Source organism: Meriones unguiculatus, chromosome 20, assembly GCF_030254825.1.
Source record: "Meriones unguiculatus strain TT.TT164.6M chromosome 20, Bangor_MerUng_6.1, whole genome shotgun sequence".
NCBI lineage: Eukaryota > Metazoa > Chordata > Mammalia > Rodentia > Muridae > Meriones > Meriones unguiculatus.
Genome location: NC_083367.1, coordinates 56090974 through 56115715, shown reverse-complemented (window position 1 = coordinate 56115715; position 24742 = coordinate 56090974). Strand labels below are relative to the sequence as shown.

Genomic DNA, 24742 nt, shown 5'->3' with positions numbered 1-24742 from the left:
ACCTTAGAGTATGAGTTCTCTAAGGTCCTCCTGGCATTTCTGCTTCAAGTGGTTAATGAGGAACGAAGTAGTTTTGGGGTTGGAATCTCAGGTTGCCCCCTCCCCAACATGATCTGGTAACCGCCCCCATTCTCTCTCCAGCCCTGACCCCTTGGAAAGCTTCTAAGGGCTAGTTCTGCATTCCTGACATCTCAACCCTCTCACCTGGAGTTGACAGCTTCCCAAGCCCCCAATCTCAGATGGCCATATCTGGACAAAGTCCAGCAAATGTGTTTTTCACCTACAATCCATAAAAACCCTGCCTACCACAGTCTGGGTTCGACTTCAGCTGGTCCTCTGGTTTCGTCCTCTGAGGCTGCTGATCTTGCCCAGGAGCTTCCTCCCCACACCCCCATCCAACCCTCTCTTTCCCAAACAAATCTGCCCTTTTTTCACTTTTAATCTGACTTAAATTGATTTATTTAACTAGTGGAGGAAACCTATCAGTAATTGGGCTTCAGATCTGTATGGAAACACACTTTATTAGCTAAAATAAATAAATAAAATAAAACCAAGCTTGTAAGGGATTTGTGTGGAAAAGAGACATCCTTTGAGTGCCCAAGGAACCTTCTTCTGTTTGTTTGTTTGTTTTCTTCCCTAGCTCATCTCACATCATGAACATGGAAAATTTTTTAAAATATATATATTTTTTTAACTTTATTTTATGTGCATTGGTGTGAGGGTGTCAAATCACCTGGAACTGGAGGTACAGACAGTTGTGAGCTGCCATGTGGGTGCTGGGAATTGAACCTGGGTCCTTCGGAAGAACCGGCAGTGCTCTTAACCACTGAGCCATCTCTCCATCCCTAAAAACGGAAATTTTTAATGGGGCTGTCAGCACACACCTTTAATCCCAGCGCTAGGGAGGCAGAAGCAGGCAGATCTGATTTTGAAGCCAGCCTGGTCTACACAAGTTTCAGGATAGCCAGGGCTACACAGAGAAACCTTGTCTCAAGCGGGGGGAAAAAAAAAAAGAAGAGGAGAAAGAAAATGTGGATTTAATTCATTTTCCGATCATTTTATACTCTTGAGTTTAGAAAATCAGCAGACTCCTCAGATATTTTAGTAGAACAGGTGGGAAGATGTTTGGTAGCTACATTTGTCTTCCTGTGATTGTTGAGATGTTTTATTGCTATTGGTTTTCTCACCCTTATTGAAAAGGCAGTACTTCTCCCGTGTGTGTCCTCTGGTGCCTGAGGAGGTGTGACCCACGCGTAAAGCCCCGCCCACACTCCCTGCACACGTGGGGCTTCTCCCCTGTGTGAGTCCTCTGGTGCCTGATGAGGGTTGACCTCTGCGTAAAGCCCCGCCTACACTCCCTGCACACATAGGGCTTCTCCCCTGTGTGAGTCCTCTGGTGCCTGATGAGGACTGACTTCACTGTAAAGCCCCGCCCACACTCCCTGCACACATAGGGCTTCTCCCCTGTGTGAGTCCTCTGGTGACTGATGAGGACTGACTTCACTGTAAAGCCCCGCCCACACTCCCTGCACACATAGGGCTTCTCCCCTGTGTGAGTCCTCTGGTGACTGATGAGGTGTGGCTTCACTGTAAAGCCCCGCCCACACTCCCTGCACACATAGGGCTTCTCCCCTGTGTGAGTCCTCTGGTGACTGATGAGGTGTGGCTTCACTGTAAAGCCCCGCCCACACTCCCTGCACACATAGGGCTTCTCCCCTGTGTGAGTCCTCTGGTGCCTGATGAGGTTTGACCTCTGCGTAAAGCCCCGCCCACACTCCCTGCACACGTGGGGCTTCTCCCCTGTGTGAGTCCTCTGGTGACTGATGAGGTGTGGCTTCACTGTAAAGCCCCGCCCACACTCCCTGCACACATAGGGCTTCTCCCCTGTGTGAGTCCTCTGGTGACTGATGAGGACTGACTTCACTGTAAAGCCCCGCCCACACTCCCTGCACACATAGGGCTTCTCCCCTGTGTGAGTCCTCTGGTGACTGATGAGGTTTGACCTCTGCATAAAGCCCCGCCCACACTCCCTGCACACATAGGGCTTCTCCCCTGTGTGTGTCCTCTGGTGCTCACTGACATTTGACTTATCACTAAAACATTGCCCACATTCTCTTCCAGTTCCTGAGATTTCTGATCCAATAAATGATTTGACTGTGTCCTCTGTATTTGTTTTCTGGCCTGTCGTGAGCTCTTCCATAGTTCTTTTACTTTCCTCAGATCTTATTTGTCCTTTCAGTGTGCTGGGAAAGGCTGTTGAAATCCCCTGTCCTGTCCATTTATGCATCAGCTTGGACTTTCCTTTCACTTCTTGATTTCTGTCCTTGTCATTTTTGTTGTTTGAATCAAAATGTCGCTGTTCCTGAAGCTGATCTGGACAGGGAGCCCCTGGTTTGGGGTTTATCCTAGCAGACGCTCCTGGGAAGATTTCATTGTGATGATTCCATTTCAAATGTTGACTGAGGAATTTCTGACTTGAGAAGGCCAAAGAGCATAAAAGACAAAGATGAATCTCTGTCTTTAGTTCTGTGGAAAGATGACATTTTTGGTTAGAGTGAGTATAATAAACTGCCTAGGCATCTGATTTTCTATGTGGTCAGGCCTATCCCCCTATTCAGTCTTCATGCCTTAACACAAACTCAGCTGGGTTTGATGGTTCACGTCTGATCACCTTCAGTTCAAGTACAAACTGGGCTTTGGGTGAGACTGTCTCAAGACAAACAACAGCCATCAGGTGCAGTGAGTGCATTCCCATATTCCATTTTCATTTACTACATCTTTTACAGGAATCTATAAAAGCTCACATCAGGGACCTTTTCTGCATGTCAGTCAGACTCTGGTCCTCCAAGGAGGATCAGGGGCAACTTTACTCCTGGTATAAATGGTACAGCAGTGAGCTTGACCTACAAACTATAAGTATCTTTTAAGTTATTATATCCTTCCTTACCCAACAACCCCATCCCTCTCCCAGTTCCACTTATTCAGATCCCTGAGCACCTTTCCCTATGTATTCTCTTCACCTATTTCATTCTATTGAGACATAACAGCACTTCCTGACTTAGGTGGAATTCCCCTTACTGGTTTTTCCTAAGAAAGGAAAGTGATATGTAATTGGAGTCCATCCAGCTAGACTGCAGGTAACTGGGTAGAGTTGTTGATAAAGGCATCACATGTGAGTCTGAAAATGTATTTTTATTAAAAAAGACATATTCAATTGGGGATTCTTTCAGGATATAGAATTAGGGTTAGAGAAGGCAGAATGTGGAGCCTATTGACTTAAAGACCCTGGCTTCCACTGCCTCAAATTGGCTATGAATTTTCTTTCTCAGTAGTCCACAAATCTATTTTTTTAAGATTTTAAAAAATTTATTATTTATACAGTATTCTGCCTGCATGCCAGAAGGGCACCAGATCTCATTATAGGTGGTTATGAGCCACCATGTGGTTGCTGGGAATTGAACTCAGGACCTTTGGAAGAACAGCCAGTACTCTCAAGCTCTTAGCCATCTCTCCAGCCCCCTGCTACAAATCTTAAAATGAAAGTTAACTCCTTCATTAGACCTCACACTGAGTATTTCATTTACTTTTGGCCCATTTCAAATATAACAAAATCCTGTTTCACAACATATCCTTAATCAGATGTCTTCTCTCTTTAATCCCTCTGTCCCTTGTAAGCAGATGGAGACTGAAGCCATCTCTATGGTGATTGCACACTGCATTATACTTTAGAAATTTAACCAAAAGCATCATTTTAGAACAGAGAACTGAAAACCCCACAATTGTTTCATTTGTCATCATCTGGGGACCAGCCACAGGCTCTACATTAACAGGCTTGTGTGCAAATTTCTCTGGTATCTGCTTCCTTCTGTTAGGTGATTTCAGCGTGTTGTCAAAGGTCCAAACCTTTCCATGCCCCGAGGCAGTTACACCAGCTACTCTTTTTGTCCAAGCCCCTCAGACCAACTGTCTGCTCCTCCCAAGTGTTATCGTCCTTCAGTATCTTTAATATTTACCCCTGTTTCACAGGTCTCTAAGCACTTTTCTTGGGCTAATTTTTTTCAAAGCCAGAGTCACTTGCTGACTCCGTACAAATATGCATGCTTCCCTAGCTCATGAGGCAGCTTCTGAAGAGCAGGCATTCAAATCATTTTGTTTATTTTATATTTTCCCCCTGGCACAGAGCTGTAATCTACCTGACAACTAACAGACACAATGCATGATGACATTTATATTCTTTACAAATATGATGGAAATTAAAAATAAACCAAAAGGACAAGAATAAACTAATTCAGTAAAAGAGTTGCTGGGTTCTTGAAAATTTTTTTGCCTCTAAACTTACAGCATTATATATTTTGTTCATAACGTACTTAAAAATAAAATTAGACCTAGACAGACAGTTCAGCTATTAAGAGTACGTGCTGCTCTTGCAAAGGACCTGGGTTTGGTTTTGGCATCTGCATGGTAGCTCAAAACTGTCTGTAACTCCAGTTCCAGAAGATCCATCACTGTCTTCTGGCCTCCGCAGGCATCACACACACACATATACACATGCAAGCAAACACTCATACATATGAAATAAATAAATCAATCTTTTTAATTAGAATATTTAAAAACATATGAAAACTTTATAACACTTAAAATCACACAAAATGATCTTTAATTTTAAAAGTACCTGAAAATTTACTGAGTTTATGTTTCATTTCACTTTGCTTAAGAATTGAAACACAAGGTGTCTGTCCTGAGGGCTCTGAAACTCCTCACAAGGGATCCACTGGTGACCAGCAGGGTGTTCTGCTGTCTGAGCTCAGAGGGAATGATTCTGCACTAACCCACAGCTAAGGGTCTGCTCCAGGAAAAAGCCTCCTTCTGTGTGTGTACACCATGGAGCTAGCTGCCTAGAGGCCCTAGGTCCACAGCTACTCAGTGGGCTCCTAGAGAAGCTGCTGTGCTGTGCAGTTCCTGCTGCTCTACTATTCTGAAGGAGCCCATGTGTTGGGGGTTGGTCTGATGCTTGTATTTTGGTGCTAATTACTGAACCTCAAAATCTGGTTACTGCCTGGATAAACCTATCCTTGTTGAGTAAACCTGCCTAAGACATTACACTTGATGGGTTGATTAAAGTCCTAAAACTTGGGCAGGGCAGAATGGGGTAGGCGTTGCTAAGGTTCCCTGGGCTTTGGGTTCAAGAGAGTCATTGGAAACAGATGGATGGGAAGAGGGGAGGAAGGAGGACACCACGATAGGTTAGTGTAGAGAAGGAACCATGTGAGCTGGGAGGAAGGACTCCAAGGATGGCACGGATGGAGAAAACACCAAGATGAAAAATTTAAGCAAGCACCTTGATTATGCATGGAAGGTAGTCCAGATAGTAATGGTTAAGGCGGATGGCATTGGATAGAGGCTGGGAGATGGATGGTGAGTTTATTGAGACAGTGTAGGTAGAATATTTGCCCAGCACAGAGTAAATAAGGCTACTATAAAATCTAACAGGTATCTGTGTCTTATTTGATTGTGATAGTGGGTTAAATATACTGCTGAGATAATCATAGGACAAATAATAAACATTATTTAGCCCAACACCCATTTTTATTACCAACAACACCCATGCATTTAGGAGGGTGTGAGCATGTCTTCTGTAGTGATTGTACAAGTGACTGTGTTGGATAACACCCCAGCGTGGATCCTAGACCTCAAGATAAACAATGGAACAACATGACCGAGCTTTAGAGTAAGCTTTAAAAATTGCTACATGATAATAAACTTTAGATGCATCTCGGGCAACTTTATTTGGTGATGAAGAAGAATAATTCAATAAAAATGTGGTTTAGCCTTGATGTAAGAAGGTCAGATATGCTGTGAATAAAGTGTCAATACAAACCCAGCCAGAAAAGGTAAAGGATGACAAAGCCCGGCAAGCTTCAATGTGCATGAATTTGTTTCTCACAACATTGTTTCTAAGAGGGCTAGAGCAAATTGTACAACATCTTCATAAAAGTATCAGAAGAATTGTTCTATTGCTGTGAAGAGACATCATGACCAAGGCAATTATTATTAAAAAAAAAAAAGAAAGAAAGAAAAAGAAAAAACAAACATTTACTTGTGGGGCTTGCTTACAGTTTTAGAAATTAGTACATTATCATCATGGCAGGGAGCATGGCTGCAGGCATGGTACTAGAGTAGTTAAGAGCTGCATCTTGGTCAGCAGGCACAGTGAGAGATACAGGGCCACACATGGGCTTTTGAAACCTCAAAGCCCACCCCCAGTGGCACACTTTCTTTAACAAGGTCACACCTCCTAATCCCTTCAGAGAGTTCCACTCCCTGTAACTAAGCATTCAAGTATGAGCCTATGGGGGCCATACTTATTCAAACCATCACACAGACAATGTGTGATTATTATTGCTGCTACCATATAACAAATGCTAACAAATGCTTGGTCATGAATTCTGGGCAACAAAAGAATGGGCTGCTGATGCTTACAGACAGTGGACTTTCTTCAGAACAACAGAACATGTTCAGCAAACTTGAGATAGTTCTGAAGGCTAAAAAAATGTGCTGAGTTTGAAAGCACAATGACTCATGTGGACCACCTCCTTAAGCTCATTGCTACAGCAGGGACAAAGTCCTTGTAGAGAGCCCAAGCCTGACTGACATGACTCAGAATGTTGCAGTACTGTGTCAAACCTGATTTTGATCAGCACTTTCGTACACAACACATCATTGATGAGGATGTTTCATTGTTATCCACAAATGTTTCAGCAGGGCTAAGTCTGGATGGCTCTTTCTACCTGGCTTATTAGCTGTGATATCAGCCTTTGAATTGCTTCCTCTTTCTTGATAATACAATGGCATACCAGATGAACATTTGAAGCTGAGCATGCACGGTTTATGAGAACCCAGCCACTGGAATATGTTTGACCATTCATATTCTTATGGATACATATAACCATCCACATTTTCCCCCTTGGAATTGCAAAATACAACAATTGATGCTAGATAGGAATTTATTTAGATGCCTAAACTGCTTTAAAGATTTCTTTTTGTTACTGTTGTTGTTCTTCTTTTGAGGGAGGATGGGGCTCAATGGTAAAGTCTCCATGAATCATACATGAGACAGAGGATTCCATACTGGGAACTACAACGAAGTTTTCAAACAGCAAAAATGTGGGGTAAACAGCTGGGAAAGTAGCCAGTCCATTAGTAAAGTAGATTAGGAGTAATTCCCCAGTAGTTGACAAAGCCAAATAAAATAACCATAGTCTGAGTCTCATTCACGTGTAAGCCAGACGGGGAGAAGCTCAATTAATATCATTTTACAAGTGCTGCTTACTGGCTTGCTTCCTCTGGCTTTCTCAGCCTGATTCCTTATAGAACCCAGGACCGCGCTCAGCTGTACTCCCATCCACAAAGGACTGGGTCCTCCCATATTAATCACTAATTAAGAAAATGCCTTATGGGCTTTTCTAATGCCTGTAGCCTGATTTTATGGAGGCATTTTGTCAGTTGAGGCTCACTTCTCTCAGACAACTTTAGTTTGTGTCAAGTTGCCATAAAACTAGCCAGCACATCATGTCTTTCAGCTTTATCAGCATCTATAAGAGATTAATAAGTGAGATGGTATAAAAATTACTTGTTAAATCTGTAAGTGGCCTATCATTAATTTAGCATCTTTTAGTAAGCAGAATACCATTAGATGATTTGTTCTGCATTTGTTATACTGATAACAGAGCATCTATCTAAGTGGACCACTGCAGGTGAAAAGTTCTGTCTGTAGTTATCTTTTTCTTACATTGTATTTTAGTGTCTTATATCTTCTTGGCTTCATTCATGTTTATTCATGTTCATAAATTTTGTGTATGCATTAGGAAATCATGATTTTTAACCACTTTTAGGGCAGAATCAGCAGTAGGACCATGGCACATGCTTTCATTGTGCACATTTGCTATCCATCTACTGCTTATTTATGCTTATTTGTGTATATTTCTGTAACTTATTTTAGTGTCATCATTCCTTAGGAGGTCTTGCCAGTTTAGAAATTTGTCAAACATCAATTCATTAGATTAGAATCAATCTGTTTGTGGTAAATCTTTCTGGGCATTATAAAATATGTAAGGATTTAACCCCTCCTCGGTCCCCTTTTCTTCTTTCCCTCTCTTTCTCCTTTCTCTGCTTTTATTTAGAATTCTGGTTATGGAATTCAATTCAGGGTCTTGCGCATGCTAGGCAGTTACCTACCACAGAACTATATCCCCAGCCCAGTTTTTATCTTTTATCCTTTTTTTTTTATGAGTGAGGGGTGAGCACCCTGAACACAAAACTGAGCTACACTCCTAACCCTGTATTTATTTTGAGATGTTCTTGCTAAGTTAGTCAGGTTGGCCTTGAACTCATACAGTTTTAAATTTCTTTATAAAGGTTTTAGGTTGGTGGGTAGTCAAAAGCTGGAGATTTTCCAATTCACAACATTTCTACCATATCTTACATAATGGCCATAGCACTAAATATAGAGGTATGAGTGAGAAGAGCTTCCTCTTGATACTGAAGTAGACAAGTAGACAAGTATGGAGGGCACCAGCTGAGCATGCACACACTGGCAGCTCACCTTGTCTGTCCTGTGTGTTCTCATTGTGAATGGGCAGGATCTCTACTTTTAAAAGGTTTTAAGAAAGAGGAGTCTTTGATGAATCTTCCCAAAAGTGTTTGTAGCGCTATGATTTGTAGAAAGAGGTGCTGAGAAAATCACCAGTTTTGTCAGGAGCAGAACAGGGCAGCTTGACAATCACTGAGTAGAATTGCCCCAAGTCAGAACACCAGGAGGCTGTGAAGCCAGTCATTTCAAATTCACTTACTAGAAAAAGAGTCTGAGAGTCTGCTGATTATTTGAAAATATACCTTCAATAAGTTCTCCTTTGACATACTACTTTTTCATGTCAATAGGTCTATTATGTGAACAAAATAATATTTTCCTGACATTGGCTTTGTAGGGTGAACAGTTCTGAAAGTCTACAGCTATATTAGTCAGGGTTCTCTAGGGTTATGGAACTTACGGAATGACTGTGTGTGTGTGTGTACTGGAATGACTAACAGGCTGCAATAAAGCTAATCTAACAATGGCTAGCTGTGAATTAAAAATATAAGAATATAATATAAAACTATAAAAATATAAGAAAATATAAGAATATAATAGTCACACAAGGCTGGATATATTAGCTGGTCTTCTGTATATGCCAAAGTAGGCTCCATTACTAAAGAAGGAATAGATGTTCTAGCAAGTTACAGGCAAGTAGGCAAAGAGCAAAAGCTTCCTTCATCTATGTCCTTATAGAGACTTCCAGCAGAAGGTATGGCCCATAGTAAAGGTATGTCTTTTCTCCTCAAGATTTGAATTAAAGTCATATATCTTCTCATCTTAAGATCCAAATTAAAGGCCTGTATCTTCCAGCCTTAAGATCTGGATCAAAGGTTTGTATCTTTTGACTTCAAAGGTCTGAACTAGAAGTAAATTCACCCACTTCAAACCAAGAAGGAAACCTCACATATATGCCATCAATTTCTGGATTTTAGTTTGTTTCAAATATAGTCAAGTTGATGACCAAAAACAGCCATCACAACAGCTCTTACCTGTGTTTGACTCATATATCATTCTTAATCTGTGGTGGGTTGGGGTGGTTAATATTTGGATTATACCATGTAAGACCTGGGGTTTCGAGGTCTTTTGTTGTTATTATTTATCCCACCTCTGAGTTGCTATCTGTTGTACCCAGGGTCTCATTCCTGGTCAAGTTTGTGTCTGTTCCTTGCTGTGAATTCCTGTGAATGCCTTTGAGGCTTCCTGTTCACATTTTATTTTCTTGCTTCCCCCACCCACTTCCCTGATAGTATTATTATTTCTGAGTGTTCTAGGTGCTGATTTTTTTTAAACAAATGCTTTATTGACATATAATAATTGACAAAATATTAATAACTTTGTTTCTGGGTTTCATGCCACCAGTAGACTGCATTTTTGGAATAGGAAGAAAGCAAAAAAGATTCTGGTTCCCAAAATGGTAATGCTGCCTTACTCAGTGCAGGTGCTATGTACATTTCCTGCAAGATGCTCCAAGGCCATGGACTTGTTTTCTTTACTGACTTCTCGACATCTGCTTGGGTCACTCACAGAAGAAACACTGAAAGAATTAATATTTAGCAGCATGTTCAATATGCATCTTGCCTTGAACCCAAACATCTCATTAGTCCAGTTTTTCCTATAAAATTACTACTTCTGTATAGAAAATACAGTTGCCCCACATTTCCATAAGAGAGCATTTCCTTTCTTTTTTTTTTTTTTCTTTTCTGAAGATTTTGGGGATTCTTTCCTAAACAATAAAAGATATAGAGTGGGCTCAAGACAGCCAGAGCAGCTGTTTAACAAAGTAAGCCTTCTGTCCAGTATGAAGGAAGGGACTGAATCCAGCCATCTAGTTCTTTCTCAGTTTGTAAAAAGAGTAAGTTAGAGGGGTAAATACAGAAACTATCATGTTACTGAATAGCCTGTGAAGGGAGCAAGCAGATGAGATATGTTCAACAGAAACTAGGATGCCTGAGATCCAGATCTCAGGGAGAAACAGTTATTGGGAGAAGCAGCCACTGAGTGCAATTAGCATTAATTCAGTTATCTTCAGAGGGTATGGCAAGTGGACAAGCCAGGACCACAGGCCTTCAAGTTCTCAGGCTTACTGTGTTGTACGGTTTGATAGCCTGTGGAATGTGGGACTGTGGGACAAACCAGAGAGTCCACTATTGCATGCAAAAAAGGCTATGGTAGCTATGGCTGTCTACCCATGTAGAGCTCAACACTGCTGGAAATCCAGTCTGTACTAGCTTTCCTGTGAAGGACAAGATGCACCTACAGAGCTATACCTTCCTCTTAAAAGTAGAGGAGGGTTTCCTTCTTCATGAATCCTTCCTACCCACTAGCTTTTCCTCATTATTTCATCACATAAACTAGAAAATAAACTAGAAAAGACGCTACAAGCTATCTCAGGTAGCTTCTCCTAATTTGGTCAGGGCACCAAGATGACAACCATTATTGAGTGAACAACCATGTCTTCTTGGCTCTTCTGATGGCAGGCTCAGTATGGTTCTTTGGATTGAATAGGTGTGAGCTTGTCTGAGAAAAGTGTATAGACATAAGGCCAGACTGTGTTAGCCTCCGTCCCAGTTGTGGAGTACTCCTGGCTCTTGTACAGTTCGATGACGTATCCTTGTACCATCTTAGTCTGGCAGCAACTGGTTTGGGTTTATCATATTCCTGTTGGACAAGTGGCTCACCAGTGATATCACCAATCCCCAGCACTTGAGGTAGGTTTAAGTTCAGGTTATAGACCTTCATGCTAGAAGGGTGAATTCATCGTCCTATTTATACAGTATTCTGCCTGCATGTGTGCCTGCAGTCCAGAAAAGGGCACCATATTTCATTATAGAAGGTTGGGAGCCACCACGTGGTTGCTGAACTGAGTACATCTGGAAGAACAGCCAGTGTTCTTAACCTCTGGGCTATCTCTCCAGCCCCACGCTCAAAGTGCCTCAAAAGGAATATTCACACCAATCGCCAGGCGTAGTGGTGCATGCCTGTAATCCCAGCACTCAGGAAAGTAGAGGCAGGCGTATAGTTGTGAGTTCAAGGCCAGACTCGTCTACAAAGCAAGTCCAGGATAGACAAGGCTACAAAGAGAAACCCTGTCTACAAAAACAAATACAAACAAACAAACACCAAATTGATCAGTAGGTCTATATCACAGATTCTGTCCAGGGCTCCTGCCTGCACTAATGTCCTCTGAAAACCGTGTGTTAGCATTGAGGTTCTCCTGCAAGAAGTGACCACTGGAGAGATGCTGGAGGCCAAAGTTCTGGGCAATCTCTGGCATACAGTGCCCTTGCCAGAGCCAGGCAGCCCGAGGATGACCATGTGCAGGAGTTTGGAAGCCATGGCTTTGGCAGGTAGGAGGTGGACTGGATGGTGGCCTGCATACTTTGCCCAGTAGCCACTGCCTGAGCACCTTCTGCAAGTGAGGAAGAGCCTGCCCTAGATGCTGAGTTTTATTCAGTTGGTTTATGGTAGGCTTTTAGTGCTTGTAATTTTCATTTTTCCCTAATGGATTTAAACTTTGCTTTTATTTACCATAAATCATTAAAATAAAAAAAAAGGAGTTGAAAGATGAGAATTCTCAAGAATTGCTTTTCTTTCTTATTTAAGGAACCGTAGTAATGCCCACCTCTTATTGCTGTGATTCCTTTCTTCCTCTTGCTTCCCCACTTAATGCCGAGCTCCTGGCCGTACTCATCCCCATACCAGACCAGAAGCTCACAGCCTGGTCTGATGACGCGGCAGGTTCGATAGAAAATCTGCCTGTGATACTGAAAGGCCACCAGGTTCTGTTCATCATCATTCCTGGCACAGTTTACATACCTAGAGTGCAGGCAAAAGGAAAGGACTCTCAGCAGGCAGCTCCATGTTTGCCTCTAGCCCCTTGTTGGTACCCAGAGCCTCTGTGCCTTGGCGTTTTCACTCCCCATCCCACATTTCCAAGAACCTTCTGTTTTTCATCTATCTCTTTGATAATGTTATGTATATCCTAGCTCCAAGCCCTGCTCATCTGTTCCAGAGACCTTCCTTTCCCCAAGAGCCAGTTTTCAGACTTCTGTCTCTACTGGTGACAAAACATTGACTTCTTGCTTCTCTAAACTCTAAAATTTCCAGTTAACACCTTAGATTTTGGCACTATTCATACAGTCTGCTTCTATATTAGTACATTTCATCCTACATTGATCCCAATTTTGTTTGTTTGTTTGTTTGTTTGTTTGTTTGAAAGTTCTCCCCACTACCTGCTGAGGCTACCACAAAAACTTAAGAGATCTCAAGCGTAGGAGGCAGAGGCAGGTGGATTTCTGTGGGTTTGAGGCCAGCCAGGTCTACAAAGCAAGTCCTGGACAGCCAAGCCTACACAGAGAAAACCTGTCTTGAAAAACAACAATAACAACAACAACAAAAAAAAACAAACAAAAAATCTTACAGTTCTCTTAGTGAGACAACACAGAAAATAGGACTGAAGAGACAGCTCAGGTGGAAGAGTGCCTGGCTACATACACAGAGCTCTGGGCGACAGCTCCAGCACTGCATAAAGATGGGTATGGTGATGTGTGCCTACAATAAGAAAATGAGGTCAAGAGGATAAGAAATTCAGGTTAATCCTCTGCTACATAGTGTGTCTGGGGAGAACCTGTGCCACCTTGTTTTAAAAAAGTAACAGAAAAATAGCAGTTTATTTATATTTTCTGTCTTCTAATCAAGTAAGTCTCCCTCATAGAAAATGAATGGCATGCACAGCATCCAAATCTACATCCTTCCAGATCCCGGTATGGATCTCTGTAGCTAGGGAGATTCCCTGCCCTCACAGACTAAAGGAGCTCTTTTGTAGGGTATTTCAGTATTGTGTATGTCTCAAAAAAAAAAAAAAAAAAAAAAAAAAGGAGAAAGACTTACAGTCAAATAGTCTTTTAATAAAATATCTGTAAGATGCCTCTTGTAAGGATATAAGTTGTATGACCTGCTCAAGTAGTGAAATCTATTTTCCGAGCTGGAACACAAAACAAATGCTTCATGAAGATGGAAAGATGGAATAAATGGTAATCCCAGTGTTTTCAATGTAGGCTCCTTGGTATTCCAATTTTCCTGAGCTGATTTGTGCTTTGATAAAAGTTAATGATGATACTAGTAATTTATTTTTTCTTTCTGTTCACAATATAAAAAAGTACTGTGCAGAGAAAAAGGGGGGCAGAGTATATGGGAACCATTGACAGAGTCATGATGAGAAAGAAAGAAACAAGCCTTATGAGTGACAGTCTTTCTTGGAATCTGAGACTGAATGGCCTTACCTCATCCAGTTGGCTTGGGACTCATCCTTTCCATCCACATACTCATAGCAGTTTCTCCCCTTGGTAATCTGAAATTGAAAACAAAATATGTTAAGGCTCTGGGATGACAATAATGAAATCATGTCACTCCAGTCTTCTCAGTGTTCCCTGAGCCACTCACAGTGACCCCACATGATGCTTCTGTGCCATCCTGGGCACATTTTCTTTGTCTGTGTACCACTCCAGTCCTACTCGCCTTCAGAACTTGAAGCAGGGGCTGGGTGTAGAGACACAAACTCTTAATTCCAGCACTCAGGGAGGTAGAGACAAGCAGATCGCTGTGGGTTCGAGGTCAACCTGGTCTACAAAGCAAGTCCAGGACAGCCAAGGCTACACAGAGAAACCCTGTCTCAACCAAACCAAACCAAACCAAACAAAACAAAACAAAACCAAACAAAACAACCAATCCAACCCAAACCCAAATAAACAAAAAAACCCAAATCTTGAAACAGCACTTCCATGTTGTATAAAAACCATTCAGTACACAAAATTAGGCATGTTGCCCCATCCATATTTTAGTTTGTTACATCAGAAACACAGAAAGGATGCAGGGAGACAGGATAAAGGGAAAGAAGGTATTTCTCACCATCCAGGAATATCCACTGTTGGCTGCCTCTTCATCCTCTGTGATCTGGCCCTCATAGGGGCCAAAGTGCAGATCCACTGGCAGATCAGACGCTTCATTCCATACTCCAAGTCCAGCCTCAGGGATGCCCGATGGACCAATTCTCAGCCCAGGGGGCAGACTGAGGACTGAGTGGTTGGGATGTCCCCTGTCCACCACACTGTCTTTTACAAATATCGGAGGCCCATGGTTGGGACAACTGTTGATGAAGAAATTCTGGCACTTCTCACAATCTAAGGTAAAAACAGCAAGGATTGGGGAAGGTATGTGAACATCCCAGATCTAAATGTCTTCAGAAAGAGCATAGCATTCCTGTCATTCTCCCACAATCTACACCCAAAGTCACTAGAGTAAACATAATCTGGGCTCCAAATGCTCAGATGAATCATTATCCTTAAAGATAAAGCATTTACATGAGAAGGCCCTGATGGACACTTACAGAGGTAGTCATCATCCTGAGGCTCGCTGACTTCCTCATATGCAAGGTCCTTTCTCTCTCGAAGACTGTACATCTTCACTTCAACATTCTTTTTCCTGAGTTCTGGTTTGGAGAATAAAGGTAAGTTAGTGTGTGACTCTGGAGCATTTATCCCTGTTTCTTAAGAAAATCTAAAATCTCATCCCTGGAGAAATGGCTCAGCAGTTAACGCATATGCTGTTCTTGTAGACAACCCAAGTTTGGTTCCCAGCACTCACACGGTGGCCCACAACCATTTATAACTCCAATTTTAGGTCATCAAACACTATCTTAACACCTCTGCAGGCATCGGGCACACACATGGTACACATACAGACACCCACATACACATGAAAGTAAATCTTTAGAAAGCTAAAATTCATTTAAAATTTTTTCAAAGAAAATGTGAAGTTTACTGCCACAAAATGATTTTCTATCTATCTGCTTCCCCTTTGACTTTTTGTTTAGAGAAGCTAAGATTCCATGTTCAGCCGACAACTGATGCCTAATCTAATTTCAATTTCAGATTTTTCAGGTTTAATTTCTACTTGTCCACATTTTCTATTTAAAAAAAAAAGGTTCATTCACATGTTGATTCATTTAGAAAATATTTGCTAGTCGGGTGTGGTGGCATACATCTTTAATCCCAGCACTCAAGGAGGCAGAGGAAGACAGGTCGATGTGAGTTCAAGGCCAGCCTGGTCTACAAAGAGAGTTCAGGACAGCCAAGGCTACACAGAGAAACCCTGTCTTGGGGGAAAAACTATTGATGTCTCACTGTAATTAGGCATTGAACAAAGGCCTGGGTAAATAGCATTGAGGGCATTTGGTTCCTATTGCCTCAAAGATTTATTGGATCGGTTCTTTTAGGCTTTACTTGCTGTTTTAGAACAACACAAGCTACCATACCCTTATTTCTACATAATAGCATTCAGAAGCTCACAGACTTTTTAAGATTTCCCAAGCCCCAGTATCTTTGTGTGATTAACAGCCCAAGCGTATGCCTTTACAGTCAATGTTTCAACACACGCTACATAAGCGCATGCCCACTACCAATGAATACCACAGCATAGACAAAACCAAGTTCTGAACTTTCTGAAGTTTACTACACTGACCATTTTAGACCATTCTCATCAACCTTCCTAGGTAACCTAGAAGGATTAAAGTTCCCAAATTACTTACTCTTCAGTTTTTGTTCAGAGGTGCTTCCTTCTTCAGGAGAGGACAGTGGTTTCTGGGAATGTTCTGGGTCACTTGTATTCAGCAGATTTTCTGTTCCAGACACTTCCTTCATATTAGATTCATTACATAATGACATTCTAGGCATTTCCTTTAATTAGAGTCACATAAAAATACAACAGGCATTTCTGTAGTTCTTTAAGGCTTTCCACAAGTCTTCACATGTGACTTTAGTTAGTGTGTGAAATATCCTTGGGCATGTGTGCAGTGTTTGAATAAGGAAGAGGTAAGGAAAAAGCTAAATGGGCTATGAATCTAGGGCAAGAGGCCATATCCTAGGCTCTCTCCCTTCAGACTGCTTCCAGGGTAGATGAACTGATATTTGGGAAGGCTGGCTGGAAAGTGAACAAAGTTTGCAGTGAAGAAGGTAAGGCTTATAGAGAGAAGGAGGACATATCTATAAAGTAAGAAATATGTGATGAGATGAGAAATATAGAAAACAAAGTATAGATAAAACACAGCTGTAAAAGGAAGAAACTGAGTAGAGCAGTAACTCTGGGAAGAGAATGAAGAAATGGTGGCAGATAAGCACTTCTACAACTAATGAAATGATGCTAAAATTGCAAACTGGTGTGTTGGAAATAGTTGTCTCCAGAATTAGGTTGCTTGTTTGAGACAGGTTCTCTATGTAGGCTAGCCTCAGAGTCACAGGGTTCCTATTACCTCAGCCTCTCAAATGCTTGAATTACAGATCTGAGCCATCATGCTTAGGTTGACTCTGGAATTAGATTAACTAGTTATTGTACTAATTTTCCAGAAAATTCACTAACTTTTCTCATTCATAAGTTCATTTATACATGCTAATTGTTCATTTTTAAAGATTTATTTTCATTTCTATGTGTGTGTTTATGTGTGTAAGAGGGAGAGGGAGGGAGACAAGGGGAGCCAGAAAGAGAGAGACAGACAGAGACAGAGACAGAGAGAGGTACACAGTTTCTGATTTCAGAGTCAGACAAAAGCATTCAATCTGTTAGAGTTGGAGTTAAATGCAGTTTTGAATTGCATAGCTAGAAACCAAACTCAGGACCTCTGGAGGAACAAGAAGTGCTATTAACCACTGAGCCCTCTCTCCAGTTACCCATAAATGTTAATTCTTTTGAGGATACTGAATAGAACATGTGAAATTGAGTACAATATTAATGTGGGATTAATGGCTTCTCTCATAGTCTCTCCCACAGATGACATTTCAATGGAATAATGTATGCCTATATGAAGTTTTACATCCTTTTCTGTTCCCCATTCCAAAACTCACTGTATTATTGTGTACCCATGACTGGCCTGAACACCTTAGGTAGACTAGGCTGGCCTCAAACTCACAGTATTCCTTGGGACTCTGTAATTACAGGGGTAATTACAGACAAGCACCACATGCCTAATTAAGTCATTTTCTTATTTGTGGATCCCTTGATATCAAATCTGAATTGTCTTAGGGATGAGAGCTGCTTTTTCCTATCAGAATAAATCTCTCTGATGAAAAGGATCACACCTCATTTATCTGTGCCATCCAAGTAAAAATCCTCAGTTTATTTGTAAACTACCCTTAGACTATATTAGTGTATGTCTTACGTTGACATAAGGAAAAAAAAAAAAAAACCTGAGGTAGGAACACTTGCATGAGTGATGTAAAATGGTTAAAGCTATGACTTTACAAATACTCAGTTTTAAAGAGCTTGTCCATGCTTTAGAAAAAGAATTTTGGAATTGACTACACCATTGGTTGCTATGATCTTAGACATTATTGCTGGTCACTTCTAGTTTCCTCATATATAATTATATATATATATATACAATTTATTACCTACTTCATAGGATTTATTAATATAAAATGCTTACAATCTGAAATATTGTGAAAATAAAACAAGTCCACATGCTGTTGATGTTCTTATTAATTCAATAAGATTGTAAGGATGAAAAACACTGTGTAGACGAGACCAGAAAGGCAGCAGTTCCCAGGGTTTTCTCGCCTCCTTCTCTTACCTGTGCCTGGATCCATGAGGAAAGCTTTCCTGTCTGTAGGATTTGGAAAGGACTTACCTTCTGTCGTTTGCTGTGCTTCACCCGGAAAGGCATCCAAGGAGGACTAGCTGAAAGTGATGGGAAATCAGGGTTTTGGTTGGTACGTTTTTTGTTGTTGTTGTTGTGGGGTTTTTTTTGTTTTGTTTTGTTTTGTTTTATCCCAACACAGGAGACAGAGGCAGGCAGTGAGTTCAAGCCAGTTTTTTTTTTTTTCAACTTTTATTAGTTACACTTTACTTACTTTGTATCCCCCCATAAGCCCCACTCTCCTCCCCTCTCGGTCCCACCCTCCCTCCCCCTTCTTCACGCATGCCCCTCCCCAAGTCCACTGATGGGGAGGTCCCCCTCTCCTTCCTTCTGATCTTAGTCTATCAAATCTCATCAGGAGTGCCTGCACTGTCATCTTCTGTGGCCTGGTAAGGCTGCTTCCCCCTCAGGGAGAGGTGATCAAACAGCAGGCCAATCAGTTCATGTCAGAGGCAGTCCCTCTTCCTATTACTATGGAACCCACTTGGACACTGAATCTTTTTTATACTGGAATTCTCACCAGGAGCAGAGAATTCTTAATAATTTAGTGAAGACTTCAAGGATGACCCAAGGGTGATATAAAAATTATTTTTGAAATATTATTACTCTTTCTTATTGGGAATATGGTGTTTTTATTTAAGTTTATTCAAAATTAGACAAAACTTATCTTCTCTTTATCTTTTTTTTTTTTTAACAGATTTTCTCTGTGTAGCCTTGGCTATCCTGGACTCGCCTTGTAGACCAGGCTGGCCTCAAACTCACAGAGATCCACCTGTCTCTGGCTCCCTGAGTGTTGGGCTTACAGGCGTGTGCCACCATGTCTGGCTTCTTCTCTTTATCTTATGCTCATGTGTACTGCATTTATTTTCAAACAAATAATTCAATCAGCCAGTGATGAGGAAAAAGATGGAATAAACCAGGAACAAGAAGAGATTATGTACACACAAAGAGGTCATTTGGTAAAAGGTAATTTTCAGTATCATTCTTAATAGTGAAAAATTGGAATTCTTTCCTCTAGGGTCACAACAGCCATTCAAGGATTCCATTCTTGCTATATCTGCTCAATATAATACCAGAAGTCCTGGCTAAAATAAGTAGGTCAAAAAAGATATATAAGTAATCTATCTTGGAAAGAAAGAAGTAAATTATCTCTTTACAAATTATATTGTCTTATACACTAAAATCCCTCAAGATTCCACTTAAAATTGCAGGATATAAAATGAACACTTAAAAATCAGTTGTGTTTTTATACACCCACAATGAACAATCCAGGAACGAAATTCCAAAAAAAATCACACCTACAATAGTCAAAATAATAAAATAATTAGTAGTAAATTAAAGGATGTAAAATATTTGGACACCAAAAATGACAAAATATTACTGAGAGAAATTAAAGACTCAAAAAAAGGAAAAAAATAGCCTGTGTTCATGGTTTATAAGGCAATAGTATAAAAGTTTATATTACCTCAAATGACCTACAGATTAAATATATTCCCTCTTAAAATGTCAATGTCATGTGTTGCTGAATTTAAAAAATATATCAAAAATTAGCCATATACAGTGGCACACGCCTGTAATCCCAGTACTCCAGGAGGCAGTGGCAGGTGGATCTCTGCGAGTTCAAGGTGAGCCTGGTCTACAAAGTGAGTCCAGGACAAGCAAGGCTACACAAAGAAAACTATCTTGGAAAAACAAACAAAAAATCAAAATTAAGATAGAATCTTATGAGAATCAGAATAGCCAAGAGAATCTTGAAAAAGAACAAAGCTTAAGATAACTCAACATATTCTAAAGTACTACATGTAAGGCATGGAACTGTAAAACCATTAGAAGAAAGCTTGACAAAATCTTCATAACATTGGACATATACTTGATTTTCTTGCTATAACACTAAAAAATCAAGCAAAAACAGAAAAGTAGGATTACATTAATCTTAAAAACATTAAACAAAACAGAATGAAAAGGTAATCTAATGAATGAAAGAAAGCATTTGCAAAGTGCATATAAAATAAATGGCTAATATCTAGAATACCTAAATGAATCCTACATCTCAATAACTACAGCATCAATACAAACAAAATAAGTCAAAAATAGGTGATTAGACTTGTTTGTTTTTCCAAAATCAATTTATATTTTTGTATTTAAGTTCTATTTCCTAATATTATATTTGGAGATGGAGCCACTAGAAGCTAATTATGACAAGATGACAACTGCGGAGTGTGGCCCTGTGATGGGATTAGTTCTTTCATAGGTAGAGTCTTCTCACTTCTACTTGCGCCCCCTCTATAGCCACAAACACATAGAGTTCATGTGACTACACAATGGAGATCCCTTACACACCAGAAGAAAGTCATTGTTGAAACCTGACCAGGGCAGCATCCCATTTTGGATTTCTAACCTCCAAAACTGTAAAAAATATATTTTTGCTTAAAAACTTAGCACATATCTTGCTGTGACAGCTTCAGCTACCCGATTAATATAGTGAGCAAAGGACTTGAAATCACATTTCTACAGATATTTAAGTAGCCAACAAGCATAGGGAAAGGTACGCAACACACTTAATCATCAGGGAAATGAAAATTAAAATCCCAGTGATGTATCTTTACTCTTTAGGATACCTACTTATAAAAACAGAACAAAACAGTGAACTCTCAAGAAATAATGGCAAGGACGAGGACAAATTGGCATGCTTGAATGACCACCTTTGGTGGAAATATAAAATGGTTCATATATGGTGGGAATATAAGATAGTAAGTCCATCAAAACTTAAAATCGAATTACTTTATTATTCAATATGATTTCTTTATGTACGTATAAAAAGTGAAAAGATCTTGAAGAGACATTTTCACATCCATGGTCATATTAACATAGTTCGCAATAAGCAAGTAGATTAGCAATTAGGTAAGGTGCTTACGCTGTTTCTGGGTTTGAAATTTCTTGCTCATGCTCAGATTTGTTTATATTTAATAATTTTGTATTATAAGTAGTATATAGTATTCACATATTTTAAAATGTACAGGAATAGCTTCTTACGGTATTTTGCCTTTCATCTTGTTTATTTGTTGACCTTTGAGTCTTGGGAGAAAAGCCAAAATTAACTTAATTCTGAGACATTTCTGAAACCTAATCTGGCTTGGTTTCAAATGGGTAATTTTTTTTTAAGATTTATTTATTTTATGAAGGAGTGCATCTGTATACGTGAAGGGCGCATCAGATCACATTATAGATGGTTGTGAGCCATCATGTGGTTGCTGGGAATTGAACTCAGGATCTCTGGGAGAGCAGACAGTACTTTTAACCGCTGAGCCATCTCTCCAGCCCCTCAAATGGGTACTTTTAAATCCTCCTGACCTTTCACCTTGCTTCTACATCTTTCTTAGCCCTCACCTTGCTGTTTAGGTGTCCATTCTTCATCAGAATCGTCACTGTCACTTATCTGGGGCTTGACTGCTTGCCTTTGGAAACACATGAAAGCTGGTTTAGGGGCTTTCAGACCTGAAAAGAAGCAAAATGATCCTCTTAAAAAAAAGCAAGCAGGCCCTAGAGTTAGGAACAAAAATACCATAAGGCCATGTAAGCTCTGGGAGTAGAGATGGGCTCTCTACATGGCCAGTGTTTGCCGTTCAGCACTGGACTGACTCTCTCTCTCTCTCTCTCTCTCTCTCTCTCTCTCTCTCTCTCGCTCTCTCTCTCTCTCTCTCACACACACACACACACACAAACACGTTTCTTTAAACTTGTGTCCATCGGTAACTGTGCCACTCTAGATTCGTGGCAGAGCGCCGACATAACATAGGAATTGGATAATTGGTTTTTTATCCAGGGTCTGACTCAAGACTTCAAGTTACCTATAGAAATTAGCATCTTATAGTTCCTTTTCACATTTCTATAGCGAATTTTCTCCCACTCTCCCATCTCTGCCCATTCTTCTTTGGAGAAGTATATGGAAATGTCTTTGAACTCATCTTTGACCTGGAGGAAAAAAAATAAAAACAAAACAAAACAACAACAACAAAACCAGAATATGCAGGTTAGGGCATGGTACCCTGCAGTGGTCTCAGCGATCAAGATTTTCCTCCCATTCCCAGAAGCCTCTTTAAGCAAACACTGGATGTTGTGCTGACAGAGCACTTGCTGATGAGCCTTTCCTCTCTTACATGTCAGGACCCACCATCTTGTCATAGGAAGATCAATATGGTATCGTAGACCAGCAATCTGTGGTCCACAAGGCCATCTGTTTGCCTCTGCCCTCCCACGATGCTCCTGACTCTAGGACAACCTTGTTATACCTTGGGTTTCAACTCGGCTCTCCCTGCATCTCCTTCAGGGCTATTCTCTTCCAGTTTGTTGGTGTTCGTGGTGCAGGACATTTCCCTGGAGAGGTCAAGGATCCTATGGTCCTGTGGATGGAGAAGTAACTACGGGTCATAGGCGAGCAGGGAGGCCCGCCAGTACCTGGGAAGGAGCTGGCCTGGGTGGGAATCCATGCAGCCAATACAGCTGTTTTTCAGCCCCTGAGGTCTAGTACGCCTGTGGAGGCGCAGTGGTTCTGGACTGATCCCTAAACATAGGGATCCCTAAACCTAGGGGCCAACCCTACATCTGGGTCAGCAAATGAGGAAGAGTCTTCCCGCCAAAATGGGGTTTAAATCCCCCCCCCCCACACACACACACGCTTTTCACCTGGACCTTGCTTTTCAGTGTCCCGCCGAGGGGATTCGAATCTAACCTAGTAAATGTGGGGCCACATAAAGCTGAGAGGATTTGGGGTCTCACGGGCTGAACCTAGAAAGTCTCTCTGGCTCTTGAAGATTTCGCCTGTGCTCAGGGTCCGCGGTCGTGCCGCTCTCCGCGGTCACGCCACGGCGGCCGCGGGTCCTCTGAGGAGCGCGGAGGCTGACTGACCCGCGCGCGGCTGCCTGAGGCTGACACACAGCTGGCGGCCGGGCGGGAGCAGGGAGGGAGGGGGCGGGGCTCCGCCTGTCAGTCACGCGGCCATTCCCGCCCCTTTGCCTCAGGCTGCCCCGCCCTCGCTGGGCGCCAGGGCCCTGCACGAATCAAGGAGCGCCCGGCGCGCAGGCGCAGTCCTGTCTTCTGCGCGGCGCTCGCGGCCCCGGGCTACTTTTCTGTTTTTGCTTTTGGTAGGCTAGATTCGAGCGCGTAGGTCGCCTCTAGCGCGGGGTTTCGCTCAGTCTCGGGTTGGGGCGGGACACTGGGAAGGCAGCAGATGGGGTGTAGGGACTTCCTAGGACCGGAAGTCCAGCTATGGCTGGAGTACCGTGAGCTCAAGTCCAGCCTGAGAGAAGTCCCAAATCTGTAAGCAAAATCAGAGCAAATAAGCGTCTCCAGAAAAGAACCTCAAAATCTGTCAGGCTATGAAAGTTTTTTTGATATTTAAAGAGCTTCTAATTTAGCAACGACTTTAAAAAAAAAATAAGCCCGTAAGTTTACTAAAATTTTCGTGAACTGCTAAAAGAGTGCCTTGGTTTATACAGTTTTTAGTTAATAGAAATTAAATTTATAAGGGGGTGGAGAGGGCGCAGTGGTTAGGAGCACTTGCACTCTTGCAGAGGACACCTTCTGTCCCAGCACCCACTTGGGGCACCTCACAACCCTCGCCTGGAAACTCTAGCTCCAGAGGATCTGATGCCTTTTTCTGATGCCGCCATGTATCCCCTCCCCACATTAATTTCCTAACAGTGGTAACCAGAAAGTGAGGGTTATTTACACTTTTGCCTACGGTATGGAGATGCTATGACGAAAGTTTTCTAAATTGAAGTCTCCCCAAAGCTAGGTGCGACTTTAATTTGGAGGCAAGGTCATGCAGATGGAATCAACTCAGTTAAACCTAAGTTTTACTGGATGCTGAATGTTTTTACTCTAGTGTGGCTAACATGTATATAAGAAGATGGCTGGGTATGGTGGTGTGTGTTAGATTTCTGAGGCAGCTTAAAGAGCTGGAAAGCAGAAAAAGAGAAAATAGCCTGATCTCCAGTTGGCAGGACCATTTTTATTAGTACATATAATGAGGGAGTATACTCACATGTGTGCAGCTGAGGAAAAAAAATAGCTGCTGCCCTTAATAGGGCCGGAAGTGACTGTAGCATGTGGCTTACATTTTCTTCTGTAGTTCCTCCTTTCTGGAGTTGCCTACCCAAGTCTAGACAGGCTATCTCAGCAGGTAACAAGACTCTGTAAAATTGTAGGAATCTGCTGGAGAGATGGCTCAGAGGTTAAGAGCACTGGCTACTCTTCCAGAGGTCCAGAGTTCAATTCCCAGCAACCACATGAAGGTTCATAACCATCTAAAATGAGATCTGGTGCTCTCTTCTGGTGTGCAATCAGAATACTGTATACATAAATAAATACTGTATACATAAATAAATAAATAAATTAAAAAAATTGTAGGAATCCTGTTTTACAGG

General features: G+C 41.5%; 1 protein-coding gene and 1 pseudogene across 1 annotated transcript; both read right to left on the bottom strand.

The window, feature by feature from the left end:
• Positions 1–329: 329 nt before the first annotated feature.
• On the bottom strand, positions 330–23263 carry Prdm9 (PR/SET domain 9). The gene is made up of 11 exons (XM_021657408.2): positions 23001–23263; positions 22607–22717; positions 22166–22289; positions 21705–21812; positions 18309–18358; positions 16218–16365; positions 15018–15119; positions 14540–14811; positions 13915–13982; positions 12255–12448; positions 330–2526 (listed from the first exon to the last, which is right to left on the bottom strand). The coding sequence occupies exons 2-11, from the start codon at positions 22685–22687 to the stop codon at positions 1190–1192; spliced, it is 2484 nt and encodes an 827-aa protein (XP_021513083.2). The 5' UTR covers positions 22688–22717; positions 23001–23263; the 3' UTR covers positions 330–1189.
• On the bottom strand, positions 11112–11968 carry LOC110561129 (adenylate kinase 4, mitochondrial-like; annotated as a pseudogene).
• Positions 23264–24742: the final 1479 nt, after the last annotated feature.

What these genes read in the sequence shown, in the direction of transcription:
- Prdm9 (XM_021657408.2), bottom strand. Translation starts at nt 22,687, where the DNA reads ATGTCCTGCACCACGAACACCAACAAACTGGAAGAGAATAGCCCTGAA. An exon ending in CTCTGAACAAAAACTGAAGA is followed by an intron (nt 15,120 to 16,217) that starts GTAAGTAATTTG and finishes TCTCCAAACCAG; the next exon opens with AACTCAGGAAAAAGAATGTT. An exon ending in ACAGTGGATATTCCTGGATG is followed by an intron (nt 13,983 to 14,539) that starts GTGAGAAATACC and finishes TTTCAATTTCAG; the next exon opens with ATTACCAAGGGGAGAAACTG.